The following is a 23,373-nucleotide window of genomic DNA, read 5'->3' on the forward strand; positions in this document are numbered from 1 at the left end:
TGTGAAGGTTTGGAAGGGCTTTGTCCAGCCTGGGTCTCTGAGCCTTTTGAGTCCACATTCTCTGAGAATCTGATCAAAGCCACTAACCCTCATTGTGGGGGGTGGATGTGGGGCACTTCCTCCTGCTCCCAAGCTAATCTCTCCTCATCTCATGGAGAAAAATTTTTCTGTGACTTCCTTCACAATTCCAGGGATGGGGTTCTCGGTCCTCTGCAAGACACCCTGTCTGGCCAGACCAGAGCTTCTCACCCTCTCAGTAGGACTCCGATATCACCATTTGCTCACCTGTCCTTCCAGTCCACGGGAACTTCCAGAACCCAGATCTAATTGTGTCACCAGCCCTACCAGCCCTGCCCTCCTCTGGCTCCTACTTCAGTGGCTTTCTCTGCTTAAGCCTGATCTGGAGACCTATCTCCCCTTATAGCTGAGGAGGAACCCTACCCCTGCCCTCCTGGTTTTCACCAGGCCAAGCTCCTTACCTCAGAGTCTTTGCACATGCTGTTCCCTTTGTCTTTGTGACCCTTCTGAACCACTGTTTCTCTTCCTTTAGCTCTTGGCTTAGCTGCCACCTCCTCTGAGACTGGGACTTTTGCTGTGATGACAGTGGGCCAGGCATTGTGTGCCAGGCACTTAGGAGTTATCTCTGGGTCTCAAAGGAAACATGACTGTACCCCAAATAGCCACATGCTCCACTATAAACCTCAACCCTTTGTAAATGGGCAATGTCTTGGGATGATTTTGTCCAAAGAGCTTGGCACTAAAAGTGATACGTGAAACTTGGACCAGAGATTTAAAAGCCATGTATGACCCATCTTCCTGCTATGTTGGACCCTGAAGTTACATATTGAGGTGATGAAACCTCCACTAGCTTAGAGCCCTGAGTGTCTACCTGAAGTCAAGTCCCACATGCCACATGGGCTTGCCTAAGAAATAAATGTCTATTGTATTCAGCCACTGGGACCCAGGGGCTATTTGTTACATGGAAGACTTAAGCCACAACTGACCTTCCTTCAATAATAGTTGCCCAAGAAAAGCAACACTGCCCAGTGGAGCCCAGTTCCCCAGTCCAAGACAGAAAGCAATTGTGATAAATACATTTATTTCCCCAAAGTCCCTCTGCCCAACTGGCCCCACATCCAGCAGGGAAAGATGTGAGAGGGTTGGCCAGAGAGCAGATGAGATTTGGCTCCCACAGGTACAACTAGAGAGGGGGGTGTTGGGGTCTCTGTTTTGCAAGCCCTTCCCACAGGAGTAGGGCCAGGGGTACAGGAGGGGGGTTCTCTCAGTAGACCACCTCATACACAGTGGCCTTCTTGTCCCCTGAGCCCGTCACAATGTACTTGTTATTCCCGGAGATGTCACAGCTCAGCACGGAGGATGATTCCTTGGACTGTAGAAGGAAGGAGAGAAGGCAGGTAAGGGGTGGCTGGCGCTGGCACAGGCTGGTGCAAGCTCCTAACCACCTGCATGATGTTCAGAGGGAAGAAGCAAGGTGACTAGGGCCACTGCTGGCCCCTAAGGATGAGCCTATAGTCAAGGTGGGGCCAACACAGGACTCAAGATAGAAGAACCCAGAGTGGGAGCCAGGAACAAGGAGGCAACACATGTTCCAGAGAAAGTTCCTTTCTGGACAGGTGATGATGCTCTTGGGAAGCGCGGGACCTCTTATCTGGACACGAAGAGAGATGGAAGCGTAACACCCTTCCCCAGGAAACTCAGAATGTGCACCAGGAGACCCACAGCACAGCGGAGGGCTAAGCTTAGGGCATGATGACCTACAGCAGGGCTCGACAGACTTTCTGTTAAGGACACAACAGTAAATTTTCAGGCTTTGCCTAAAGTCGAAATAAGTCATTAGCCATTAAGTCCAGAGGCTAAATAAATCAATCTCACATATTCTTTTACAATCCTTTAAAAATGTAAAAACCACTCCACACCCACTAAGATGGCCATAATACAAAAGGCACAATAGCCTTAGCTGGAGTGGCTCAGCTGGTTGAGTGTCGTCTGCTGCACTGAAAGGCTGCCAGTCAGATTCCCGGTTTGGATCTCAGTTGGGGGGTGTACTGAGGATCCACTGAGCAGTGTTTCTCTCCCTCCCTCCCCCCTCCCAAGCATGTCCTCAGGTGAGAGTTTAAAAAAAAAGACACAATAACAAGTGTCGCTGACGATGGGGGAGAATTTTGAACACTCCTATGCTGCTGATGGGAATGGAAAATATGGAAAACAGTCTGGTAATTCCAACAAAGATTAAATTATAAGCAGTTCCACTCTTAGGTATATGCCCAGAAGAAATGAAAATGTATCTACACAAAAACAGGTACAGTATATGAATGTTCACAGCAACATGATTCAAAATCACCAAAAGGTGAAAACAACCAAGTGTCCATCAACAGATGAATGGACAAAGTGTGGACCATCCACACAGCCTTAAAAAGGAAATTAGACACCTGCTACAAAGCAGATAAACCTTGAGGACACTGTGCTCAGTGAAATAAGCCAGACACAAAAGGTTAAATACTGTGTGATTCCACTCATAGGAAGTCCCTAAAGGAGTCAGATTCATAGAGAAAGAAGGAATAGATGGTGGGGGGAGGGAGGGGAAACTAGGGCAGTGAAAGGGGTTGTTAGTGTTTAATGGGAATAGAATGTCAGTTTGGGAAGATGAGAAAGTTCTGGAGATCGATGGTTGCACAGCAGTGTGAAAATACTTAATGCCACTGAACTGTGCACTTAAAAATGGTTAAGATGGCAAATTTTGTTATATTTTACCACAATTAAAAGGCAAACAGGCTGTGCACCCATGTGCCAACTCAGCTTTAGTAGCTACCGGCAGATGAGAGCCTTGGAGGACCCTAGGAGAGGCTCCTGTTTCACCACCAGTGTAACCACCCTGGGGCCCTGGGCACATGGCATCCTGCCAGGGGCAGGGCTCCAGACTGCCACACACCTGGAAAATGCTGGCACCATACGGTGTCCTCCAGGCATTGAGCAGGTTGTCCTTCCCGGTGCTCACGAACCACCGACCTGGGGGAAAGAGAGCAGGTAGGGTTGGAGGAGAGGGGGACTAAAGAAAGCCTGGGGTTGTGGGCTGCTGGCAGAGGTGGGACAGACAGGTCTGGCCTCTCCCTTTAGGGCACCTCTGCCCTCATTTGGGGGACACAAGCCCCCTTAGGGAACTGAGGCTTGATCCTTCCATTTTTCAGAAGGTAAAGTCAAGGCCCCAGGGCTCCACCTGATCTTCAAGAAGGGGGTGCCCCCAGGAGAGGGCTGGCCAGATAAAATGCACAGTGCCCAGTCCCATGTGAATCTCAAGGAACCATAGGTATCTTTAGTACAGAGGGTTCCGAGTATTTCTTCCTCTTCCTCTTCTTTTTTTAGTACATGTACGTTCCAGGCCATATTTAGGACATACTTATACTAAAAAAAAGAAGAAGAAAAAAGATTGTTTTTTTAGCATAAGTAAAGCCCATGCAATATTTGGGATCTATTTGTACAAAAAAGATTAATTGCTTTTTAGTATAAGTATGTCCCATGCATTATTTGGGACATTCTTACCCTAACAAATGATTTGTTGTTGATCTAAGATTCAAATATAACTGTTTTGTTTTGTTTTGTTGATGTGGGGGGTGTCGTTTTGTATTTTGGCAACCCTGGCCCAATGCCCTGGAGTCCCACCCCAGTCCCAGACAGACACACCGCAGGAAGCAAATTTCAGGGACAGCACACAGCTCTCATGAAGGTGCAGCTGGTATTTCTCCGGCTTGCGGACGTGCAAGATCTCAACATTACTGCTCTCCATGCCAACGGCCAGCCAGTCCTGGTTGGGGCAGTGGCCCAGGGAAAAAATCTGGGGGTGAAGAGGGAAGAGGTGGGGTCAAAACCCCTTGGGATGGAGGGAGATGCCCAGAAGAAGGGGGTTGGGGGAGGGGAGAAGTCCAACGCTCTCCCACAGTGGCCCCTGCATGGAGAGGCAGCTGGCCCAGGGCCTGGAAGCAGCAGGCAACTGCATGTCAAATCATTAATATTAATCAGCATTACACAGAACCCCGGGGCCTCACATCCATTATCTGCTTTGAACGCACAACAGCTCTGGGAGGGAGGAAAAGAGGGGGTGGTGGGTGAAGCTGGGAGAGGACAGTCGCTCCCCTTGAGCAGATGGTGGAAGGGAAGCTGAGGCCAAGTCTGGCTCAAAGTCACGCAGCAAGTCCAGCTAGTCTGTGAAGGACCAGGCCTTCCTACTCCCAGCTTGGAACTTTCCCTATGTGCCAACACCAGCTTTTACTTTGATTTGAAATGACTTGGTGGCCTCATCATTCTGTGTCCCACCCCACACAAGGCACAGAGAGGAATAAGGCCCTCTTCCACCCTAAACCTAGCAAAGTCTTACTGCCAAGTAAGACATGTGTGGAAAGGACAATAAATATATAGCAGAGGGAAGACGAGAAGGTTTCACATGTTCTCTCCTGACCATATACAATGTTCCTGTATAGAGAGACAGATGCCCAGGTGGGATGGGAGATACTCACCATGGAATCCCCTGATATGTATACATCTAAGTTTTGGAGATAGAGGATGGACAACTATATCCACCTGCACCCCTGATTTCCCTACCAAGAAGACATTCAAGCTAAAGAGAAGAGAAGGTAGAACAAAAAGAGTCACGGAATAGAAAGAGTTGGGGGCTTCAAGGAGGGAGAGCAAATTTGATGGGTTTTGAAGGATGAGTAGGAGTTTACCAGTTGGAGAAAGGACAGGAAAGGCATGTCAGCCAGAGGGAACAATAAGTAGGGAGGACTAGAGATGTCACAGGGAATGGTGTGTTTAAGACTAGAGAAAGGAAGCCTTAAATGACAAGCCAAGGAGCTTTCACCCTGCCCCCAAAGCAGTAGGAGACAGGATTTGGGTCCAGGGTATCTGAAGACCTATCATTGACTCTACTTAGCCCTGAGAAGCCCCCTAATTCTGTCCAGCTCCTTCACCACATCCTTCAGCCTGGATTCCCACAGGGCCCTCAACAGAGACCTCTCTGTGTCTAGCTCTTATGTTAACTTCTACATCTCTCCTCAGGTCAGCAGCTCCCCATGGGGAGTCCTGGGGGGGGGGGGTCAGAAACCCTCAGTAAGTTCAAAGGTTGAAGTTTGGTTGGAGAAACCAGCTATAAAAGGAGAGAAAAGAATGGGGGAATGGCTTGGCAAGAGCATCTGGGAAGATGATCTGAGGGTCTTAGCTCAACAGCGTAATATGAATCAGCTCCTTTTGGTTCCCTGTGTCTGTCTTTGGAGAATAAAAGGCCTGTATCTGAAGGACACGAAAAATGGACACAGATAGCAGGTATTTGGTCCTGCCCGGCATCTGGAAGTGGGTGCCTCAGGGGAACAGGAAGGGAGGCCAGATTCCTGGAGCTTCTACCCCCCTCCCACTGGGCACCTGGGAGCTGAAGTCATGCTGCTGCAGCTGGCGGCCCTCCCGCAGGTCCCAGCAACGCACAGTGTTGTCCAGGCCGCCTGTCCAGAGCCGAGTGCCATAGTCAGAAATGTCAATACAGCTGGCACCATCCGTGTGCCCCTGGAACTGCCTGGAGGGAGAAGAGCCTGGGCATCCATCCTGGAATTGGTGCTATGCCAGTATCCTCCAAGGCCACTCCTCTGCCCCCACAGTACAACAGGGAAGGAGGCAGGGGCTTGTCCAAGGTCTCAGGATACCCGCCACCCACCTGACCATAGTCTGGTTCTGCAGGTCCCAGACCACGATGTTGCCATCACTGCAGCAGGAAAAGCAGACCTTGGCGTCGGGGCTAACCGCCAGGGCGTAACAGGCTGGGGCTGAGGAGGTCAGCTCGGCCTTGATGCGGGGGGTGGGCGCTGCCAGATCCCAAATGGACAAGGTACTGGCCTCACCGCCCACAATAAGGCTCCGGCCATCTGGCAGCAGCTTGCAGGAACGAATGTAATTGTCCCGGTTCTGGGAGGAGAGAAACAAGGGCGTAGGGTTGACCCCCAATCTTGTCTCCAAGAGCCCAGCTGAAGAAGCTGCACCCCACCCCTTGTTAGCCTGGAAGTCCTGCCCCAGGTTGGCTTATAAATCCCACTCTTGGGCTGTAAGCTCCAACCCCACTGGCCTATAAGCCTCGCCCCGTTGGATTTCAAGCCCCGCCCCTGGTTTGCCTATAAACTCCACCCCACTGACTGAGAATCCCTGCCCCAGCTTGGCCTGTAAGCACCACCCCCTTCATTGGTACATAAACGCCACGCTGTGGCAGCTGGCCGCAAGCCCCGCCCCGCCTCACCAGGCAGTCCAGCTGGGCCACTGGTGTCTTGGCGCCAGGCTGGCCCACATCCCACACCTTCACACAGCCCTTGCCTCCCGTGTACACGTGCTGCGTGGAGCCGCTGATGGTGACCGCGCAGACCACCTCGCCATGTGCCAGTGTGTGCAGCTGCCGAGCGTGCCGAGGGATGCCGGCACCCACCAGCGCGTCCGATGGGAAGGGCACAGGCTGCATCTGCCCATCCGCAGACACATGGAAGGAGTAGGCCCTGGACAGGAGGTGGGCATGATGCGCAGGGTGGGAGCACCCCAGAGGGCATAGGGGAGCCTCCACACCCTCTCCCCCTAAGGCAGTAAGGGGTCCTAGGTGCCCCCCACCTCCCTACCCCCTGGGTTTAGGGAAGGGAACCACATGATCAAAGGGGATGTGGGACAGTCGGTGTGGTACAAAAGAGAAAGGGGTCCAGGAGGTGGCCTGGTGCATGGTCAACAAGCACTTAGTCCACGAAGATGCCTTGAGTTCCAGAGAATGCTGTCCAATAGTGGCCACCAGCCACATGTGGCAAGTTAAATTTAAATAAATTTAAATTTTCAGTACCATGTATGCACTGGCCACATTTTAAGCGTTCAAAACCACAGGTAGCTGATGGCAATCAGATTGGACAGCAGCAGGCATAGAACATTCCCATGGCCTGGCCAATGTGGCTCAGCAGTTGAGCATCAACCTATGATCCAGGAGATCCCAGTTTGATTCCTGGTCAGGGCACATGCCCAGGTTTCGGGCTCGATCCCCAGTGGGGGGTGTGCAGGAGGCAGCCAATCAATGACTCTCTCATCCTTGATGTTTCTATCTCTCTCCCTCTCCCTTCCTCTCTCTGAAATCAATAAAGATATATTCTAAAAAACAAACAAAAACATTCCATTCCCATGGCAGAAAGGTCTATGGATATGAGCCAGGTCATTCTCTATGGGGGACATCCTGGGCACTATGGGTATTGAGCAGCATCCCTGGCCCCCACTCACTAGAGGCTGAAAGCATTTGGTTGTGATAAACATATCACCAGATATCATCAAATGTCCTGAAGCAGGGGAACGATGTACTCCTGTTGAGAACCACTGCCCTAAACTTTGCTGGTTACCTACCTCTCTCTCCAGGGAGAAGAGATTGGGTAGACCTAAGGAGGTGGGAGCTCTCATTTTCTTACAGAAGAAACTTTCTGGAAAGGCATCAAGGAACCCCAACCCCCACCCCACCATGGAAGGCCCTTGGAGGAAACAGGGAGCCCACCCTGGTACTTACGGCTTTCCCCCAGGGATGCTGGGCAAGGAGGAAGAGATGGATGATCCTCGGAGATGTGGATGAGATTCAAACGCCATCTGTCAAAATGCCAAAGGGAGTGTCACAGGGCAGGTGATTCAAACTCACATATGCCCTCCCCCATGCTCCCCTCACCCTATCCGTCTGTTTATCAGACACCCCCCAGTGTGTTTATGAGCCCCTCCCCAGGAAATCACAGATGCCCGCTCCTTTCTCATACTATAGATGGGAGAACAGAGGCTTTCACATGAGGGAACTCCTAGATCTCTGTCCAGGGAATCCTAGAGCCTCAGAGTTGGAAGGGTCCTGAAGAATCTTCCGTTCAATGCCTAGAACAGGAGTCTGCAAACTACAGCCCCTTGCTTGTTTTTTGGTGTGTTTTTTTAACCCTCACCCAAGGATATTTTCCCATTGCTTTTCAGAGAAAGTAGAAGGAAGAGAGATAGACAGAGAGGGAGAGAGAGAGAGACATCGATGTGAGAGACACACATCGATTGGTTGCCTCCCGCTTGCACACTGACCAGGGCCAGGGATTGAGCCTGCAGCCGAGGTATGTGCCCTTGGCCAGAATTGAACCTGGGACCCTTTAGTCCACGAGCGGACGCTCTAGCCACTGCATCAAACCAGCCAGGGCCCTGCTTGCTTTTATAAAGAAAGTTTTATTGGCACACAGCCACATTCATTCATTTATATGTTGTCCACGGTGACTTCTGAGCTATATAAAGGCAGAGTTGAGTAGTTGTGACAGAGACCAATGATCTGCAAAGCCAAAAATATTTACTATCTGGCCCCTTACAGAAAACTTTTCCGGAGTTTTTTTCTATGGCATCTCTTGCAAGTGCCCACCCAGCCTCTGGCCTGGGTATCTCCAGTGACAGGCATTTTATTCCCTCTGGAGGCATCTTGATCCACTTTGGGATGGCTCACTTTACCAGCCATCTATCCCAGTACTGCCTTCTAGGGCCCAGGCAGACCCTGTGTGATCCCTCCACCGCAGCTCAGGCATCTCATTCCTTCAACTCCTCTTCATGGAATATCACTTCCAATTCCCTCCCTAGACTAGTTCTCCCTCTGCAATCTACCAGAATTGTCACTGTCCCTTAAAAATCAAGGCTAACAAATGACAGCACCTGCCAGGAGGCTGAATGGGACCCTCACCTCTCACGGCTGGGGCTCTCTGTTCCTCTTAATGTAGCATAATCACAGTTGCTTTGTCCACAGTCACAGGTACTGATTTGTGTTATGCTTGTGGAACTACTAAACCCTCAGATTATCTTTCACGTGCATTTGCCAAGTCAGGACTCCCCTCCTTTCCCCCAACCCCTTGTTTTCCTTTATTTAACTGATTTTTTTCCTCCCAGCCTCCAGCTCTTGGGCCCTGCTGACATCTCCTGGCATCTCCCACACTGAGAACTCACCATGGGGGAGCGTCCATACACCACAGAGCCGCTGACCTGGGGGGACAGGTGAAGGCTAACATAGGAGCTGGGCACAGAAAGGTCCCCATTAAGTGCACTGTGGGAGCCCAGGCTGAAGGATGCAGTGAAGGGACTGGACAGGGTCAGAGGGCTCCTCAGGGCTGAGTGAGAAGAGACAAAGACAGGTCTTTAGACACCCTGGACTCAGACCTGCCTCCCACTGCCTTGGGGTCAGGGTGCCAGCTCTGGGCTCCCTGTCATTCAGGGCTCCCATGCTCTGATTCAGCATTCACTGTACCCTGTCATATCTCCAGACATTTACAAATGTTCCCTCTGGCTGACATGCCTTTCCTTTTCCTTCTTCAGTTTCTGAACTTCTACCCATCTTTCAAAACCTAAACTCAGCCGAGCCAGGCGTGGCTCAGCGGCTGAGCATTGACCTAGGATCCAGGAGATTGAGGTTTGGTTCCCGGTCAGGGCACATGCCCGGGTTGCGGGCTCGATCCCCAGTCAGGGGCGTGCAGGAGGCAGCCAATCAATGATGACTCTCTCATCATTGATGCTTCTATCTCTCTCTTCCTCTCCCTGAAATCAATAAAGATATATTTTTTTAAAAAACACCCCAAGACTCAATGTCTAAGAACATCTCAGGAACATCCTTGAACCTCTCCAATCCACCCTCAGCCCCCAACTTTGCCTGTTTTAGGTCCCTCCTATTCCAGCCATAATCACACAGGGCTGGAAGTTTTGGGGTTTGGGTCTCCTCTCCAACATCTGGGAGCTCCTTGAGGGCAAGTTCCAGGGCTGACTTCTTTCTGGGACCCCGAAACCAGCACAGGGCCTGGCCATAAGACAGAAAAACCCCCACTATCATTCCCATATTACTAATAAGGAATCTGAGGCTCAGAGAGGTTGGGTCCCTTCCCCAGCTGGCAAGTGTCCAAGGCTGGCCTCAAACCCAAGCCTGTCTGACTCTAAAGCTTGTCTTTCCAGTGCACTAGGCTGAAGCCCCTGAGTAAGTCACTTCACTTCTCTGGGCCTCAGTTTGACCACCTGTCAAGCCAAGACAAAGAGAAAACCAAGGCCCACAGTGAGGCAGTGTCCTACTCAGAGTCATGAAAAGGACCAAGGCAATGCTAGGGCTCGAATCCAAATCACTTCCCTCACCCTCTGCCACTTTCTAGAACCCTCCCTCGCCCCCCAAGAGGATATCTGCTCTGACAGGCACCAGTGGGTGCTCACCAATACTGTCCGTGGAAGGTGTTGGCTTGGCAGAGAGTTGGCGGAGGTGACTGGCCGAGCTGGGCCCAGGGGTGGACGCATCCTGGGGTGGGGAGGAGTCACAGGACTTGGAGGCAGGAGTGCTGGTGGGAAGGTCATTCTGGAGAGAAAAGGCAGGACTGAACACCACCAGGCACCTGGTGACCTGCAGGCCAAGGATCTGGTCAGAAGTGGATGGGAAAAGGGAGCAGGAAGACGTGGTAGGCCTGGGCTCGTGGGAGGTGGCTACACATGGCAGTGCACCTCTGTGATTTCAGACACTTTCAGACATGTACACACTAGGAAAATGGGCCCCACAGCTGATCCCCTAGGCACAGGGGACACGTGAGTGTCTGCACACATTGGAATGCCAGGTAGGCACCTGGGCGAATGTACATACACGCATGGTGATGGGAACCAACACACAAATGTATGGCGAGAACTGTGCATTCACATGATAACATATGCAGTGTGGATACATGGTCAGGAACACTCGTGTAAACAGAATGGTGCAGGGTCGGCCCACAGCAAGGGCACACCCTACAGGAAGTGGGGGATCACAGGAGGCGGTGATAGACAAAGTTGGAGGCTGTCAGATCCCTTGGGGACAAGGAATGGGACTCTGGGATGGGCTCATGACACTGGAGGCCACACAGCATTCTCCTAGATGAAGGAACAGCCCCTGGTGCTGGTCGGCTTTTCCTTCTTCCCATGGGGAGGAAGATGTTCCCCACAGCTGTTCCTCCCCATGGGACACTGGAGAAGTGGGGAGCCCGACCTCCACAGAGGAGCATGCTGTGCTGTCTCTGCTTTCTGCCATTATCAACTTTGCCTTTTAAGAGGCTTCACATCTTTGCCCGGCTGGCGTGGCTCGGCAATGACCTATGATGCGGGAGATCGAGGTTCGATTCCCAGTCAGGGCACATGCTCAAGTTGTTGGCTCGATCCCAGCAGGGGGGTGTAAGAGGCAGCTGATCAATGACTCATCATTGATGTTTCTCTCTCTCTCTCCCTTCCTCTCTCTCTGAAACCACTAAAAAATATATTTTTTAAAAAAAGAGAGACTTCACATCTTTGTCTTGTGTCGGTTACATCTTATCTTTTCCATCACAAAATGACAAGTATTGTGACAGCCACACTCACACACCCTCGGGAAGGAATGGACAGGGGGCTTCACCATAAGAACAGAGCTGCCCCTCTCCCTCTCTGGCCTCAGGCTGAGAGGAGGACGGGAGAAGCAAAGTGTGCCCCAACCTTGATGGTTGCCATAGCAACCTCCTGGGAGGGTAAGCCTAGAAACTGAACCAATCTCCCGAATAGGTTAAGGGAAAGGGTCTAGTGGTGATTTGGGGGGGCGGGAGGGGAGCAAATAGAGATGAATTAAGAATTCCCCCAGGGGTGTCCTGGCAGGGTAGCTAAGTTGGTTAGAACAGCTTCCCCATACACCAAGGTTGCGGGTTCAATCCCTGGTCAGGGCACATACACGAATCAACCAATGAATGCATAAATAAGTGGAACAACAAATTGATGATTCTCTCTCTCTCTCAAAATCAATAAATAAAAATTTCTCTTAAAATTTCCTCTGGGGGGGCGGGGTGCAATCTTTGGTGGTCTCTATAGCTGTCATTATACCTGGGGAGAGCCTGGTTGGCGTGGTCTGTGGTTCAAAGTTGACCTGTGAACCAGGAGGTCACGGTTCCATTCCCGGTCAGGGCACATGCCAGGTTTTGAGTAAGGGGCGTACAGGAGGCAGCCAATCAATGGCTCTCCATCATTAATGTTTCTATCTCTCTCTCCCCCTCCCTTCCTCTCTCTGAAATCAATAAAAACATATTTAACACAAAATTTTAAAAAAAAACACAACAAAAAACCTAGGGAGAGGCAAGGAGAAAGTTGTTCTGATATGAATCCTGGTTCCTGGTAGGGACAGCATCTCAGGTCGGGGCTGGTCTGTCTTCAATGCTTCTCAAAGGCCTTAACACTTGCAGGGCTGAAGTCTGCCTTGGGAGTGGCCCATTCTACAGTTTCACTGTTTCTTTTCAAGGGATTTCCTGTTTATTGCAAGAGATACTTGACTTCCCATAAGATGGTGAGTTGCCTTTTAATATGTATTTACAAAGTTTACTTACAAAGTTGCCTTTTAATATTTATTTAGGTACAGTAGAGTGGGTTTTAGGAAGGTGTCCAAATAATCTGGAAGGGAATGCTGGACCACACCAGTCTGGCCAATTTTTCATCGTCCCGTGTCAAATGGGTAGTATCTGTTTCCAGGCCCCCAGGGTGAACAAAGTGAATTTCAAAGCCTCCCCTACTCCTTACCAGGACGATCTCCTTGGCTCTGGGGAGTGGTGAGCTGAGGCTGGAGGCCAAGGAGGCTGGACTTTCCACAAGGTCCCGATGGGCAGGGACGCAGATGGGTGCCTTTCCACATGGCGTGGTAGTTGGGCTGGGGGGCTCTGAGGGTTGGTCCTGGGTTTGAGGTGATGTTGAGTGGGTATGAAGTGGGTGAAAAAAAAGTTCCTCTCTATACCCCTCCCAAGCCCCACCCCAACCTCTAGACAGGACACCTGCAACCCACCTTGGGAGGATTATGAAATCTCCCTGTGCCTCAGTTTACTCATCTGTAAAATAGGTTTAATGATGGAACCTACTCTATAAGCACAAACAGCAATAACTTATAAAGGCTTGGTTTTGTTTTTCCCCACTGGGGAAAGAAGAAGGCAGGGAAAGGGGAGTCACTCCTCCAAAGGCACATAGTGAGCCAGGGCTTGAAGCCACTTCTGCCACCCATCTCCAGTGTGCCCTGGACCTCAGTTTACCCACAGTGTTGTTTACCCACAGAAGATGTCAATCTGAAGTGTCTGATAACCCCTACTTCCCCTGGCCCCAGCCATCCCACAGAGAGGAGAATAGTAACCCCATTCCCTCTGGGCCCCCCCACACTCCAGAAAACCCACCACTTGCTCTGTGTCCAGACGTAGTTCCCTGCCTCTGAGTCCTGGAGTCAAGGAGGTTGGATCTCAACTCACCTCATCCACCACCAGGTTATAATCACTCTTGTCCTCGTCGCTCTCCTGGGGGAACATGGGGGAGAGAGCTCACCCTGGCCAAGCCCCTGCCTCTACACCCCCTTACATCTACTCAGGAGGTGGAGCATACATCCAGCAGGCACTGGACTGGATAGGAATTCTGGGGCTACAAGAGCCCGCTTGCTTGGTTCAGAAGTAAAGATGCATTTGCCCAGTGCAAGGGAGGGTTTGGGGGTGGGGAGGTGGAGGATAGGGAGTGAAGGGAGTGGGTCCCTCCTGGAGAAGAATGAGGCAGATAGTGCTGAGTGCCCAAGGCTTGCTGTGTGGTCCTGAGCACCTCCCAGCCCTCCCTGGACCTCAGTTTCCTCCTCTGTGCAGTGGGGGAAAGCCAGAGACCAGGAGCCGTTAATATCTCCTTCTCACCCATTCATCTGCGCCCCCCCATCCCCATGGCCCCAGCACAGACCTTATCCCCTCCTTGGTCTCCTGACCTGCAGCCTTGTCCCTTCCAGGTAGCTCTCCAAGCTAGTCCCAGAGAGATGTTCCTAAGACCTATTCTCACATCTGTGCTACACCTTTCTATGGCTCCCCATTGCCCTCAGGAGAAACACATGTTGGGCTGCCCTCTGGTTTGGCTGTAAACAAGAGAAGACCAAAGGTTGCACCCTGAAGGCCACATCTGCCCAGTGGGTGGGTTTTCTTTGACCTCCTCATTCCCAGTTTTCTTCTTTAAAACAAAATTTGGGTTGCTGACATTTATAAAACAAGCCATTATGTTTAATAAAAAAAATATTTTTAAAGATTAAAGGTTTTTCTGAGAAACAGCAAGATTGGCCAACACTGGGTTCAGTAGTCAGCTAGGACATTCTAGATGGGACAAATGCCCCCAGCTGGCCACCATCCCAAGCCTCACTTTCAGCATGACCCCTGGTGCACTAGAGTTTGAAACTACAGGAGCAGCAATCACTCTGACAATGAGAAAGGAGGTCCCAGCCCTCCAGGGAGGGAGTCAGGAACAGCTTCCTGCAGGAGAGAGCAGTGTTTTTGTGCCTTGACGGAGAAACTGGTTTCTGAGAGGCAGAGGGAAAGGGGTCCTAAGGGGAGGGAACAGCTGGAGCAAAAGCTAGGAAGGAGGAAAGCAGTACATGGTCCAGAGGCTAGAGGGACTTAAGTGACTAAAGAATTAAGCCTGGCCACACAGGATCTCTTCTGATTGGCCAGTGCTCCATGAGCAATGGGGAGTTACAGAAGGCTCTGTAGTGAGGCTCATAGACAGAGCTGGGCTCTGGAAGGCTCCAAGGGGTGAGGTTCGGGGCAGGTCAAGGCCTTGCGTGCCCACACCAGTTCTTCTCTTGCTCCCACTCACATAAGGTCCTGACAGATCTTTTTCCTCAGCTTGCTGCTTCCCGTTGCCACTCAGGCCACCTGGTCGCTCCTCTTCCACCACACTCTCCGGGGGTGAGGGAGATGCACTCTGCAGAGAGATAGGAGCCAGGCAGGAAGAAGGATCAGGGCCCTGGTCCCCCAGACGGCATTCTGGCTCAGCCAAGAATGAGCATCCCCGCCACTGTTATTAGGATCTGTTCCTCAAGCATCCCATCTGGGAAATAACACCTTCCAAATGTCCCCAGGCATCACCCGGTGTCCCCTGGGGGGCACTAATGCAAGTTGAGATGAGTTTGAGTGCAAAATTCATTTGGATCTTAAGAGTTCTAGTTCAGAAAAAAGAATGTAAAATATCTTGCTCATAATTTTTATGTTGATTAGAAGTTGAAACATTTGGGATACATTTAAGCATCAACCCAGGAACCAGGAGATCACAGTTCAGTTCCTGGTCAGGGCACAGGCCTGGGGTTGCAGGCTCGATCCCCAGTAGGGGGCGTGCAGGAGGCAGCCGATCCATGATTCTCTCTCATCGTTGATGTTTCTATTTCTCTCCCCCTTTCCCTTCCTCTCTCTGAAATCAATAAAAACATATAAAAAATTTACATACAGCGCTCACATAGAATTTCTATTGAGCAGTGTGCTCCTGTAGATAATAATATCGAATGGGTGATGGCTAAATTAATGAATGGCAAGGTGGATAGAACACTATCATGGGCATGCATGCATTCATTTATTCAGTGGCAAAAATAGCTCAAGATTTAAAACTTTAAATAAATAAAACTAGCCTATGGGCATCTCCCAGGCAACACAGTGTGAAGGTTAGATGTGGCCCATCAGCTCAGAACAAGCAGCTTTAGCCCCACTTGGATACAAAGCAAATGTTATATGAGAGAGCGAGTCTCCGGGTGCCCCTCAACTTACCCTGCTTGGGGCTCTCTCCACTGGTGGGTTGGGGCAAAGGAGAGAGAGAAGGAAAAAGAATGAAGGTTTCATCTCCCATGGTGCCGGATGTGGCACAGCCCTCTACGGTTGATACAGCCCTCTTCCCAGCTCAGAATCTCCCTTCTCCTTCCAACACCCTTGCAAGGAATGGATTATCCCTTCCCCATACCAGTCAGATAAATGCCCAGGAAAGGTTAGGAACTTGCCGAAGGACACATAGCCAGTTGGAAGTAAAGGGGCCCTTCAGCCCCCTCATTTCCTCACACTTATGTGAGTTTGGCACTCTGGGCGGGGTTGTCTGCCAGTCCTCCCCTCCAACCATCACACCCCCTGGCCAATGCCACCCTGCCCTGTCCACTTACCTCTGGACCCCTCAGCCTCCACACCTGCCCGGTCCTCCTTGGTAGCTGCGGCCAGCTGAGCCTGAGCAGCCAGTGCTCCAGACAGGGCCAGCAGCCCCGTGGCACTGCCTCCCACCAGCCCAGATGGGCGAGGGGTGAGGGGCACAGGGGGGACGTGGTGGGACAGCGGCTGGAGCTGCTGCTGCTAGAGAGGAGGAGGGGTGGGCCAGGGGCAGGCGGGGATTTGGGTGCCCAGTAATACCCCTGGCCCAAGAGGCTGCAGAGTGGGGACAAGGTCCACCCAGGCCAGCTGCCCACACAACACCCCCAGCTTTAGCACCTAGTGGTGCAGGGACCTGGGGTGGGGTTTCCCCAGGTCAGGGCAGGGGCCAGGATGACTCACCCCAATGAGGCTGTTCAGCTCCCCCACAGTCACCTGCTTGGCACGCTCCATGGCCTGTAGCACCTGCTGTTGATGCTGGCAGGTAGGGGATATGAAAAAGGGGGTGTTCAGGAGAGCCCCCTGGCTGCTTGGAGACCCCACCTACCCAGGCACCACCCTCTGGGGCCTGCTCTCTTCTCCCACCCTCATCCATGCCCTGGCACTTGCTATTTCTCCTGTCTCTTTTTTTTTTTAAATCATGAAATAGAGAAAAAGAAACAAAGCATTTAAGTGCAGTTAAAACTAATAATTATAAATTAGAGCTTATAAAGTGGGGTCCCCTCGGCACTTCTGACATTGGAGTCAGATCACTCTTTGTGGGGCCATCCTGGGCACTGTGGAATACTAACAACATCCATGACCTCACCCACTCAATACCAGGAGCACGTCCAGTGTAACAGATATCCCCAGACATTGCCCAGTGTCCTCTGGGGCTGGATCATCCTCAGTAAAGAACCACTGTATAAATCAGTACCTATATACCAACCACCCAGGTCAGAAAATACAAACTGGCAGCCCCTAGGAGGCCCCATACACCCTGCCTGCCTGTTGTAATGCCTTTCTTCCAGCCCCTTCTCACCTTCCCACAAGAACTCTTGCTTTTCTGTATAGTGTTCCCACCTACAGCTGCCTTCCCAAATCTGCCTGAATTTGTCATGTGGAACTATTTTATGTCTCAATATCTATGTTCTCTTTTGTGTCTGGCTTCCTTCGGCCAACATTATGTTTTAAGTCTCATCCATGATGTGGCCAGTGGCTGTGCTGTCTTCAGCACTCAGTGCTGTAGAACTTTCTGTGATGTGATGATTACATTTTCTCTATCTGTCCTGTTGGATACAGAAGCCACTGGCCATGTGTAGCAACTGAGAGCTTGAAATGTGGCCAGTGCAACTTCCACCATTCTCTGTCTCTATGAGTTTGACTCCTCTAGAGACCTCCTATGAATGGAATCACAGTATTTGTCCTTCTGTGTCTGGCCTATTTCACTAAGTGTAATGTAAGGGCTAACTTTTACTGGGTGCTTACTAAGCACCCAGCATCATCCTCAACACCTTGTATGCATCAGCTCTTCTAAACTTTGTAACAGAGGCACAGAGAGGACAAGCAACTTGTCCAAGGCGACAGCACACAGCCAGAATTCAGACCCAGACAGCCTGGTGCAAGGCTTGAGCCCCACTCCTCACTCTCAGCCACCCCCACCCTCCATCCCTGAAGCCCATGCCCCAGCCAGTGCTCAGGCCCCTAAGCCACTCAGCAGAACCACTGCCTGCGGCACCCAATCTTGCCCACCCTCCTTCATTCTTCTTCCAGCTTTCCTCCTGCCCCCACCAGGCCCACTCACCTCCTGAGTCAGGAATGGGATAATCTGAGCACAGATGCCACTGAGGCGCTTCACAATCTCGGCCTGGCAGGAAGCAATTGGGAGGGGGCTTGGAGGGGAAGCCTCCACTGGGAGTCCCAGGTTTGAGCCCTGGTTGAACCCATGTCCCTCTGGGTGTCGTCTACAACCTGGGGCTGAAGCCAGGTAGAGATCCCGGTGCACCACCACTCAGGAGAAGAATGCTGTGATGAGATCTAACAAATACGTATTTGTCTTTGTGCCCAGTTCCTGGCATAAAGCTCCTAAAATCCTTGGGATTTCTCAGTGAAGGAAAGTATCTTTGGTTATTTATAAGCTGCTTTCAACCACACCTGAGTTTATTAAAGGATTGCAACTTTTAGCCCCATCCCCTGACCTTCAGGGAGGGGAGAAAGACTGGGATTGAGTTAGTGACCAATGGCCAATGATCTGATCAATCATGCCTCTGTAATGAGGCCTCTAGGTGGCAGGGGAGTGGGTGCTTTCAGGCCCAGAAGTACCCGAGGGTCTGCCATGGAGCTGGCCAAGCTGGGCACTCAGTGCAGTGAGAAAGGCGGCTGCCATGGCCCTGGTTGAAGGGGTGGGTGATGAGATGAATGGTCCTTTTTGGGGTGCTTGCCTGCCTTCTGATGCTGGCTCTCATCTGGGTCTCAACACATACCTCAGAGGGCGCTGACCTGCTGCCTCAGGTGTCAGGGACCCCAACACCAGCACAGTCCAGCAAAGCAATGGTGGTCACTGACAGCATGAGAGAGGAGGCCCCAGGAGCCAAGACCCCCAGCCAGAGACACAGAGGTCAGGCTGCAGAGCCAGCCAAAGCCTGGAACAAGGCTCCAAGCAACACCAGCATCCCTGGACTCCCCCCCAGGAGTCCCTAGTACTACTGTTGAAATTCCTCAATGATTTTAAGCAGGTGGCCAGGGCCTGGCCCCATGATACCACTGACTCCCTGAAAAGGACTCAGTTTCCTGGGAGAGAGCAGTAGGCACATCTCATTTACCATGGGCAACTGCTGGGAGACGACACCCAGACCCTGGGCAGCCTTCGCCTCCCTCCCAACTGTGTTCTCCACTGCCACGTGCCCCACAGGCTGGTCCCCCACACCCCTGCTGCCACCCCAGGGTCAGAGCCAGGCCCCTACAGGCTGGAAATAGGCAACCTGCTGCCCCTGCTTCTGCTGCTGCCAGATCCAGTACCCACCCTTCTTCCCCCCCTGACTGTCACTCTGGGTCTGGTTGGCTTCACCCTGCTCCTCAGCCTCCTGGCCTCTGCCATGTGCCACCCATAATGCATCCGCAGGCTCTTGGCAGTGTGGCTGGCCCCTCCGGACCTCACTCCCCAGAACATGGTGGGAGCTGCTGTCTGCCCGGGCCCACTTCTCTGGCCTGCCTCTTCCCACTACCCTGGAGCCAGCCGTGCACTGAAAAGCACTCCAGGGGCAGGCGGCAGCCCCTCCCTGTGACCTCCATGGCTCTGAGCCACCTCCCAGGGCTGCTGGCCCTCAGTCCCCACTGACAGTGGGCTCCTCCTCCAGGGTCAGGCAGCTGCTGTCACTTTCTTGGCCCTGGGCAGAGCAGGGCCCTGCCCCTGGGCCCAGCTTAGTGTTCTGCCTGAGCACCCAGCCACCTCTAGTCTCTAATAGTTCCTTGGGCTGATTTGGGGACCCAAGGACTGAGCTGGGAGAGGTGGAGGGGGTTCCCTGGAACATGTACAGATTTAAAAACTGTGGGGTTTTTTTCCCTCACCCAAGGATATGCTTTTTTGTTGTTGTTGTTGTTAATCAATTTGTGAGAGACAGAGATGAGAGAGAAACATCAATCGGTTGCCTCCCATAAGTGCCCTGACTGGGGACTGAACCCGCCGCCTTTTAGTGTACTGGATGACGCTCCAAACAACTGAGCCGATCCAGCCAGGGAAACACTTTGAAGTGTTTTTTTGTTTTGTTTCATTTTATATCCTCACCCAAGGATATTTTTTCCATTGCTTTTCAGAGAGAGTGGAAGGGGGAGAGAGAAATACCAATGTGAGAGAGACACATCGACTGGTTGCCTCCTGCACCTGCCCTGACCAGGGCAGGGGATTGAGCCTGCAACTGAGGTACATGCCCTTGGCCGGAATCAAACCCAGGATCCTTCAGTCCATGGGCCAATGGTCTAACCACTGAGCCAAACCGGCGAGGGCAACTTTGAAGTTTTTGAAAAGAAAAAACTCTAAAATACAGGGTATACAGAGCTTCCAGGTGAGTGAGCATGAGAAGGTGCTGGGAGGGTGGTGCCCTGGGGAGGGCATGGAAGCTTTGAGCCCTTTCCCCATACTGTACCCAATGCATCTTTCCATCTAGCTATTCCTGAGTTATAACCTTTATAATAAACAGATAATAGTAAATAAGAGCTCTCCTGAGTTCTGTGAGCCATTTTAGCATTATTGAACCCATGGAAGAAGTGGTGGGAACCCCCCAATTTATAGCGAATTGGTACTGGTGGCCCAGACTTGCAATTGGTGTCTGAAGAGGGGGCTGAGCCCTGAAACTGTGGGGTCTGCACTAACTCTGGGCAGAGAGTGTCAGAATGGAGCTGAACTGCAGGACATCCCACTGGTGTCAGAGTTGGAGAATTGGTTGGTGTGAAGAAAACTCACACTTAGTATCGGAAGTATAGAGCAAAGTGAAAACAGAGTGGCTTTGCTGGTAGGCTTCATCTGAGACAAGGTCTGGGCTGGGGGTGCCTCATTAAGGCTGAACAGAGGGGAATCCTTGTGGGTGCGGAAGGGGGTTGCTGTGGCATATCCAAGTGTGTGCTCAGTCAGCCTGTGCTTTACCTCTGTCTAGGTTACAGGGGTACTATGTGCTGTGTCAGGGTTGAGGGTGTTCCTACCAGGAGGGCAGAACCAGACTCCCAAGGCCTGAGTCCTACCCCATTCCCACCACCCCATAAGGGGGTCTATTTCATACACCCCTGAGACCACATCATGCTCCAGAAAGACACTTCCCCTCCCACCCACCCCAGAACCAGCAGAGATGGAAAAGCATGCCAGGCAGGCACCCCCAGGCACCCTAAAGTCCTAGCCCCCCTACCCAGAAGACCCAACACTAGGCTCTGCCCATTAATTCTAATATTCTGATGGAGAGAATCTAAGATTCTATCAACCTCAGAGTTTCCATCCTATTAGAAGCCATCAAAGAACCTTGAGGTCAGGCTCAGGATCTCAGGGTTAATCTTAGACAACTGAAGTCAATTTCAGAACCTTCTGTTCTAACTCAGAACCTTGAGATCACTCTTAGAAGTGTAAGAGAGTCTCAGAACCTCAGAGCACTAGAATCAATCTCAGATCCTTCAAAACAGCAACAGAGGCCCTGACCAGGTAACTCAGTTGGTTAGAGCACTGTCCCAATATGCCAGATTTGTGGGTCAGGGCACATACAAGAAGCAACCAATGGCCTGGCTGGCGTGGTTCAGTGGTTGAGCATCAACCCATGGACCCAAGAGCTTATGGGTTTGACTCCCAGTGGTCAAGGCACATGCTTGGGCTGCAGGCTGGATCCCCAGTAGGGGGCGTGCAGGAGGCAGTCGATTAATGATTCTCTCGTCATTGATGTTTCTATCTCTCCCTCTCCCTTCCTTTCTGAAACGAATAAAAACATTTTGTTTTTTAAAAAAAGCAACCAATGAATGCATAGTGGAACAATACATCAATGTTTCTCTCTTTTTCCCTCTCCCTCTCTCTAAAAATGATCAATAAATTAAAAAACAAAACAGCAACAGAAGTTTGGGGTCATCTAAGACCCTCAGGATCTATCTCCAAACCTCAGTTCTCCAGGCTGAAAGGGACCTCCAAGACTGTCCATCTGGCCCCCTCCCAAGACAGAAGTCACCTCCACAGCCTCCCCGACCTGGCTGCTGGTCTCTGCTATGAGCCCTCCTTGACAGGGATGCCTGGCTCTGCTTACTGCTCCCATCTCTGCTAGATAATGTCTCCAGAGGCTAGACAATGTCTCCAGAAGTTCAGAATCATTTTTCTATCCCAAAGCTAAAATCTGCCCCCTGGTCCCAGAGATTTCAGGTTAAGACCCCTGTTCCCTGAATGCCCTAGTGCTGGGCCCCTCTCACAGCTTCCTGACCCCCACTCTCCCTACTGAACATCTTTATCTCCAACACAGTTACCTGCTTATGCATTTCAACGTTGAGCCCATAGGACATCTCATAGTACTGCAAAAGAAAAGCCAGTTGGAATGTCCACGGTGCCAATGGATGTCCAGCCCTGTGCTGGGTGACTCTGGATCTTCCAGGAGCCCCCAGGCTGGGGGATCACAGCAGGACAGAGATCATCCAGCCCCATGGGACCCCCTAGAGGGAAGCAGGGCCCCCCTTCACTCTTTCCAAGGAGGTGGGACAGGTGGTGATGCTCAGAGATCCTCACCCCTCAGAGATGCTCAAAAGAACAGGGGACTATCCTTGTCTTATTGTTCTTAAGAGCTGTGAGGGTCCCTGGAGGGAGAGCCTGGAATTCCAACCAGCCCACTTACAGAAAGGGAAAATGAGGCCCCCAGAAGGCCAGGGGTGTACCCCAGAATAGCACAGTGCATCCAAATTCACACCCCAAGCCTTGCTTCCCACTCCCCCACCCTGGCATGCTAACCCCCTCACCATGACATAATGTCGCTGCATTTCAGTCTTCTCACTGGCCAACTTCTCACATTCCAGCTTGAGGCTGGGAAGGAGACAGGGCATGGGGCCCCCACTCTCCCTGCCTCCCCCAAGAGAGACCCACAGACACCTCATCTGGGCCAGTTTCAAAGTAATGGGCTTCACTCAGCCCTCCCCACTTCCTTATACCACCCCCTTCACCCCGTCCCAGTCGCTCCTCACCGCTTCCGAGGCTTAAATGCCCCAGCACCAAGCGTCCCCATGCACCTCACCTGCGCTTCCACCTGGAAGGCCTCCCCTCGCCCCTGGGGGGGCTCCCTCCTGCCGGCTCCGGGGACGCCCCGCCTGGCCTGTCCCCGCCCCTTCACCTCGCAGGCCCCGCCTCTTTCCTCCGGCCCCCAGGTGAGCTCGCAGGTGATCTCCTGGGTCCCCCCCCACCCCAGGCGCGGCGCCCCGCCCCCCCTCACCTGTGGTACTGAGCCTGAAGGAACTGAAATTCCTCTTTGATGCGGTCGCAGATCTCCAAGATCGAGAACTTGAAGGGCTGGCCGGACTGAAGCGGGGTCTGGGGGGAGGGGGGGGCGTCAGGGTCTGAGTTCCCGGGCGCCTGGGACCCCCAACCCCTCAGCGCCGGACCTCACTTACCGGGTGCCTTCCCTGGGGGTACATCCTGCAGATCCGGGAGCGACCTCGCGCCGGAGTGTGACAATGTGGGGGGTGGAGTGGCTGGGGCGGCGGGGGGGATGCCCGGAGAAAGAAGCCGGGGGCTGAGGCGGCGTGGGGCAGGGGACCCCGGAGTCCCCTGCGTCCCCCGAGCTAGCGCGAGGGGTAGCGGGGACTGAGAGGCGCGCCGAGGCTCACTCCCCCGGGCAGGGGCGCGGGGCGGCGGTCGCGGAAGGTCGGCGAGCCGCGGCCGGGTGTCGGAGGCGCGGGCGGCGGGCGGCGATCAGAGCCGCCTCCCTCC

The 23,373-nt window shown here is 52.3% G+C and overlaps 1 protein-coding gene and 1 pseudogene across 3 annotated transcripts; one reads left to right on the forward strand and one right to left on the reverse strand.

The window, feature by feature from the left end:
- Positions 1-1,083: 1,083 nt before the first annotated feature.
- Positions 1,084-23,373, reverse strand: TLE2 (TLE family member 2, transcriptional corepressor). 2 transcript variants are annotated; one of them, XM_081137029.1, is made up of 20 exons: positions 23,055-23,373; positions 22,877-22,974; positions 22,410-22,473; positions 21,927-21,971; positions 17,749-17,811; positions 16,368-16,442; positions 15,986-16,166; positions 15,603-15,622; positions 14,662-14,769; positions 13,296-13,340; positions 12,586-12,735; positions 10,249-10,387; positions 9,007-9,167; positions 7,571-7,647; positions 6,290-6,539; positions 5,717-5,964; positions 5,431-5,578; positions 3,700-3,850; positions 2,951-3,027; positions 1,084-1,390 (listed from the first exon to the last, which is right to left on the reverse strand). In XM_081137029.1, exons 1-20 carry the CDS (start codon positions 23,076-23,078, stop codon positions 1,283-1,285), a joined length of 2,232 nt encoding a protein of 743 aa, XP_080993155.1. In that variant the 5' UTR covers positions 23,079-23,373; the 3' UTR covers positions 1,084-1,282. The 2 variants fall into 2 exon arrangements, with proteins under 2 accessions (XP_080993155.1, XP_080993154.1); XM_081137028.1 differs by having other exon boundaries at positions 15,986-16,169.
- Positions 18,329-19,054, forward strand: LOC308557059 (transmembrane and ubiquitin-like domain-containing protein 1 pseudogene; annotated as a pseudogene). The gene has a single exon. The product of its transcript is annotated as a transmembrane and ubiquitin-like domain-containing protein 1 pseudogene (transcript).

Source organism: Miniopterus schreibersii (assembly GCF_964146895.1).
Source record: "Miniopterus schreibersii genome assembly, chromosome: 4".
Taxonomy (NCBI): Eukaryota; Metazoa; Chordata; class Mammalia; order Chiroptera; family Miniopteridae; genus Miniopterus; species Miniopterus schreibersii.

Bases quoted from the DNA above. Each gene is read 5' to 3' on its own strand.
- TLE2 (XM_081137028.1), bottom strand. From the start codon at position 23,078: ATGTACCCCCAGGGAAGGCACCCG. The intron at 6,540-7,570 runs GTAAGTACCAGG...CCTCCTGTCCAG, and splicing joins AGCATCCCTGGGGGAAAGCC to GGCCTACTCCTTCCATGTGT. The intron at 5,579-5,716 runs GTGGGTGGCGGG...TTCTCCCTCCAG, and splicing joins CAGAACCAGACTATGGTCAG to GCAGTTCCAGGGGCACACGG.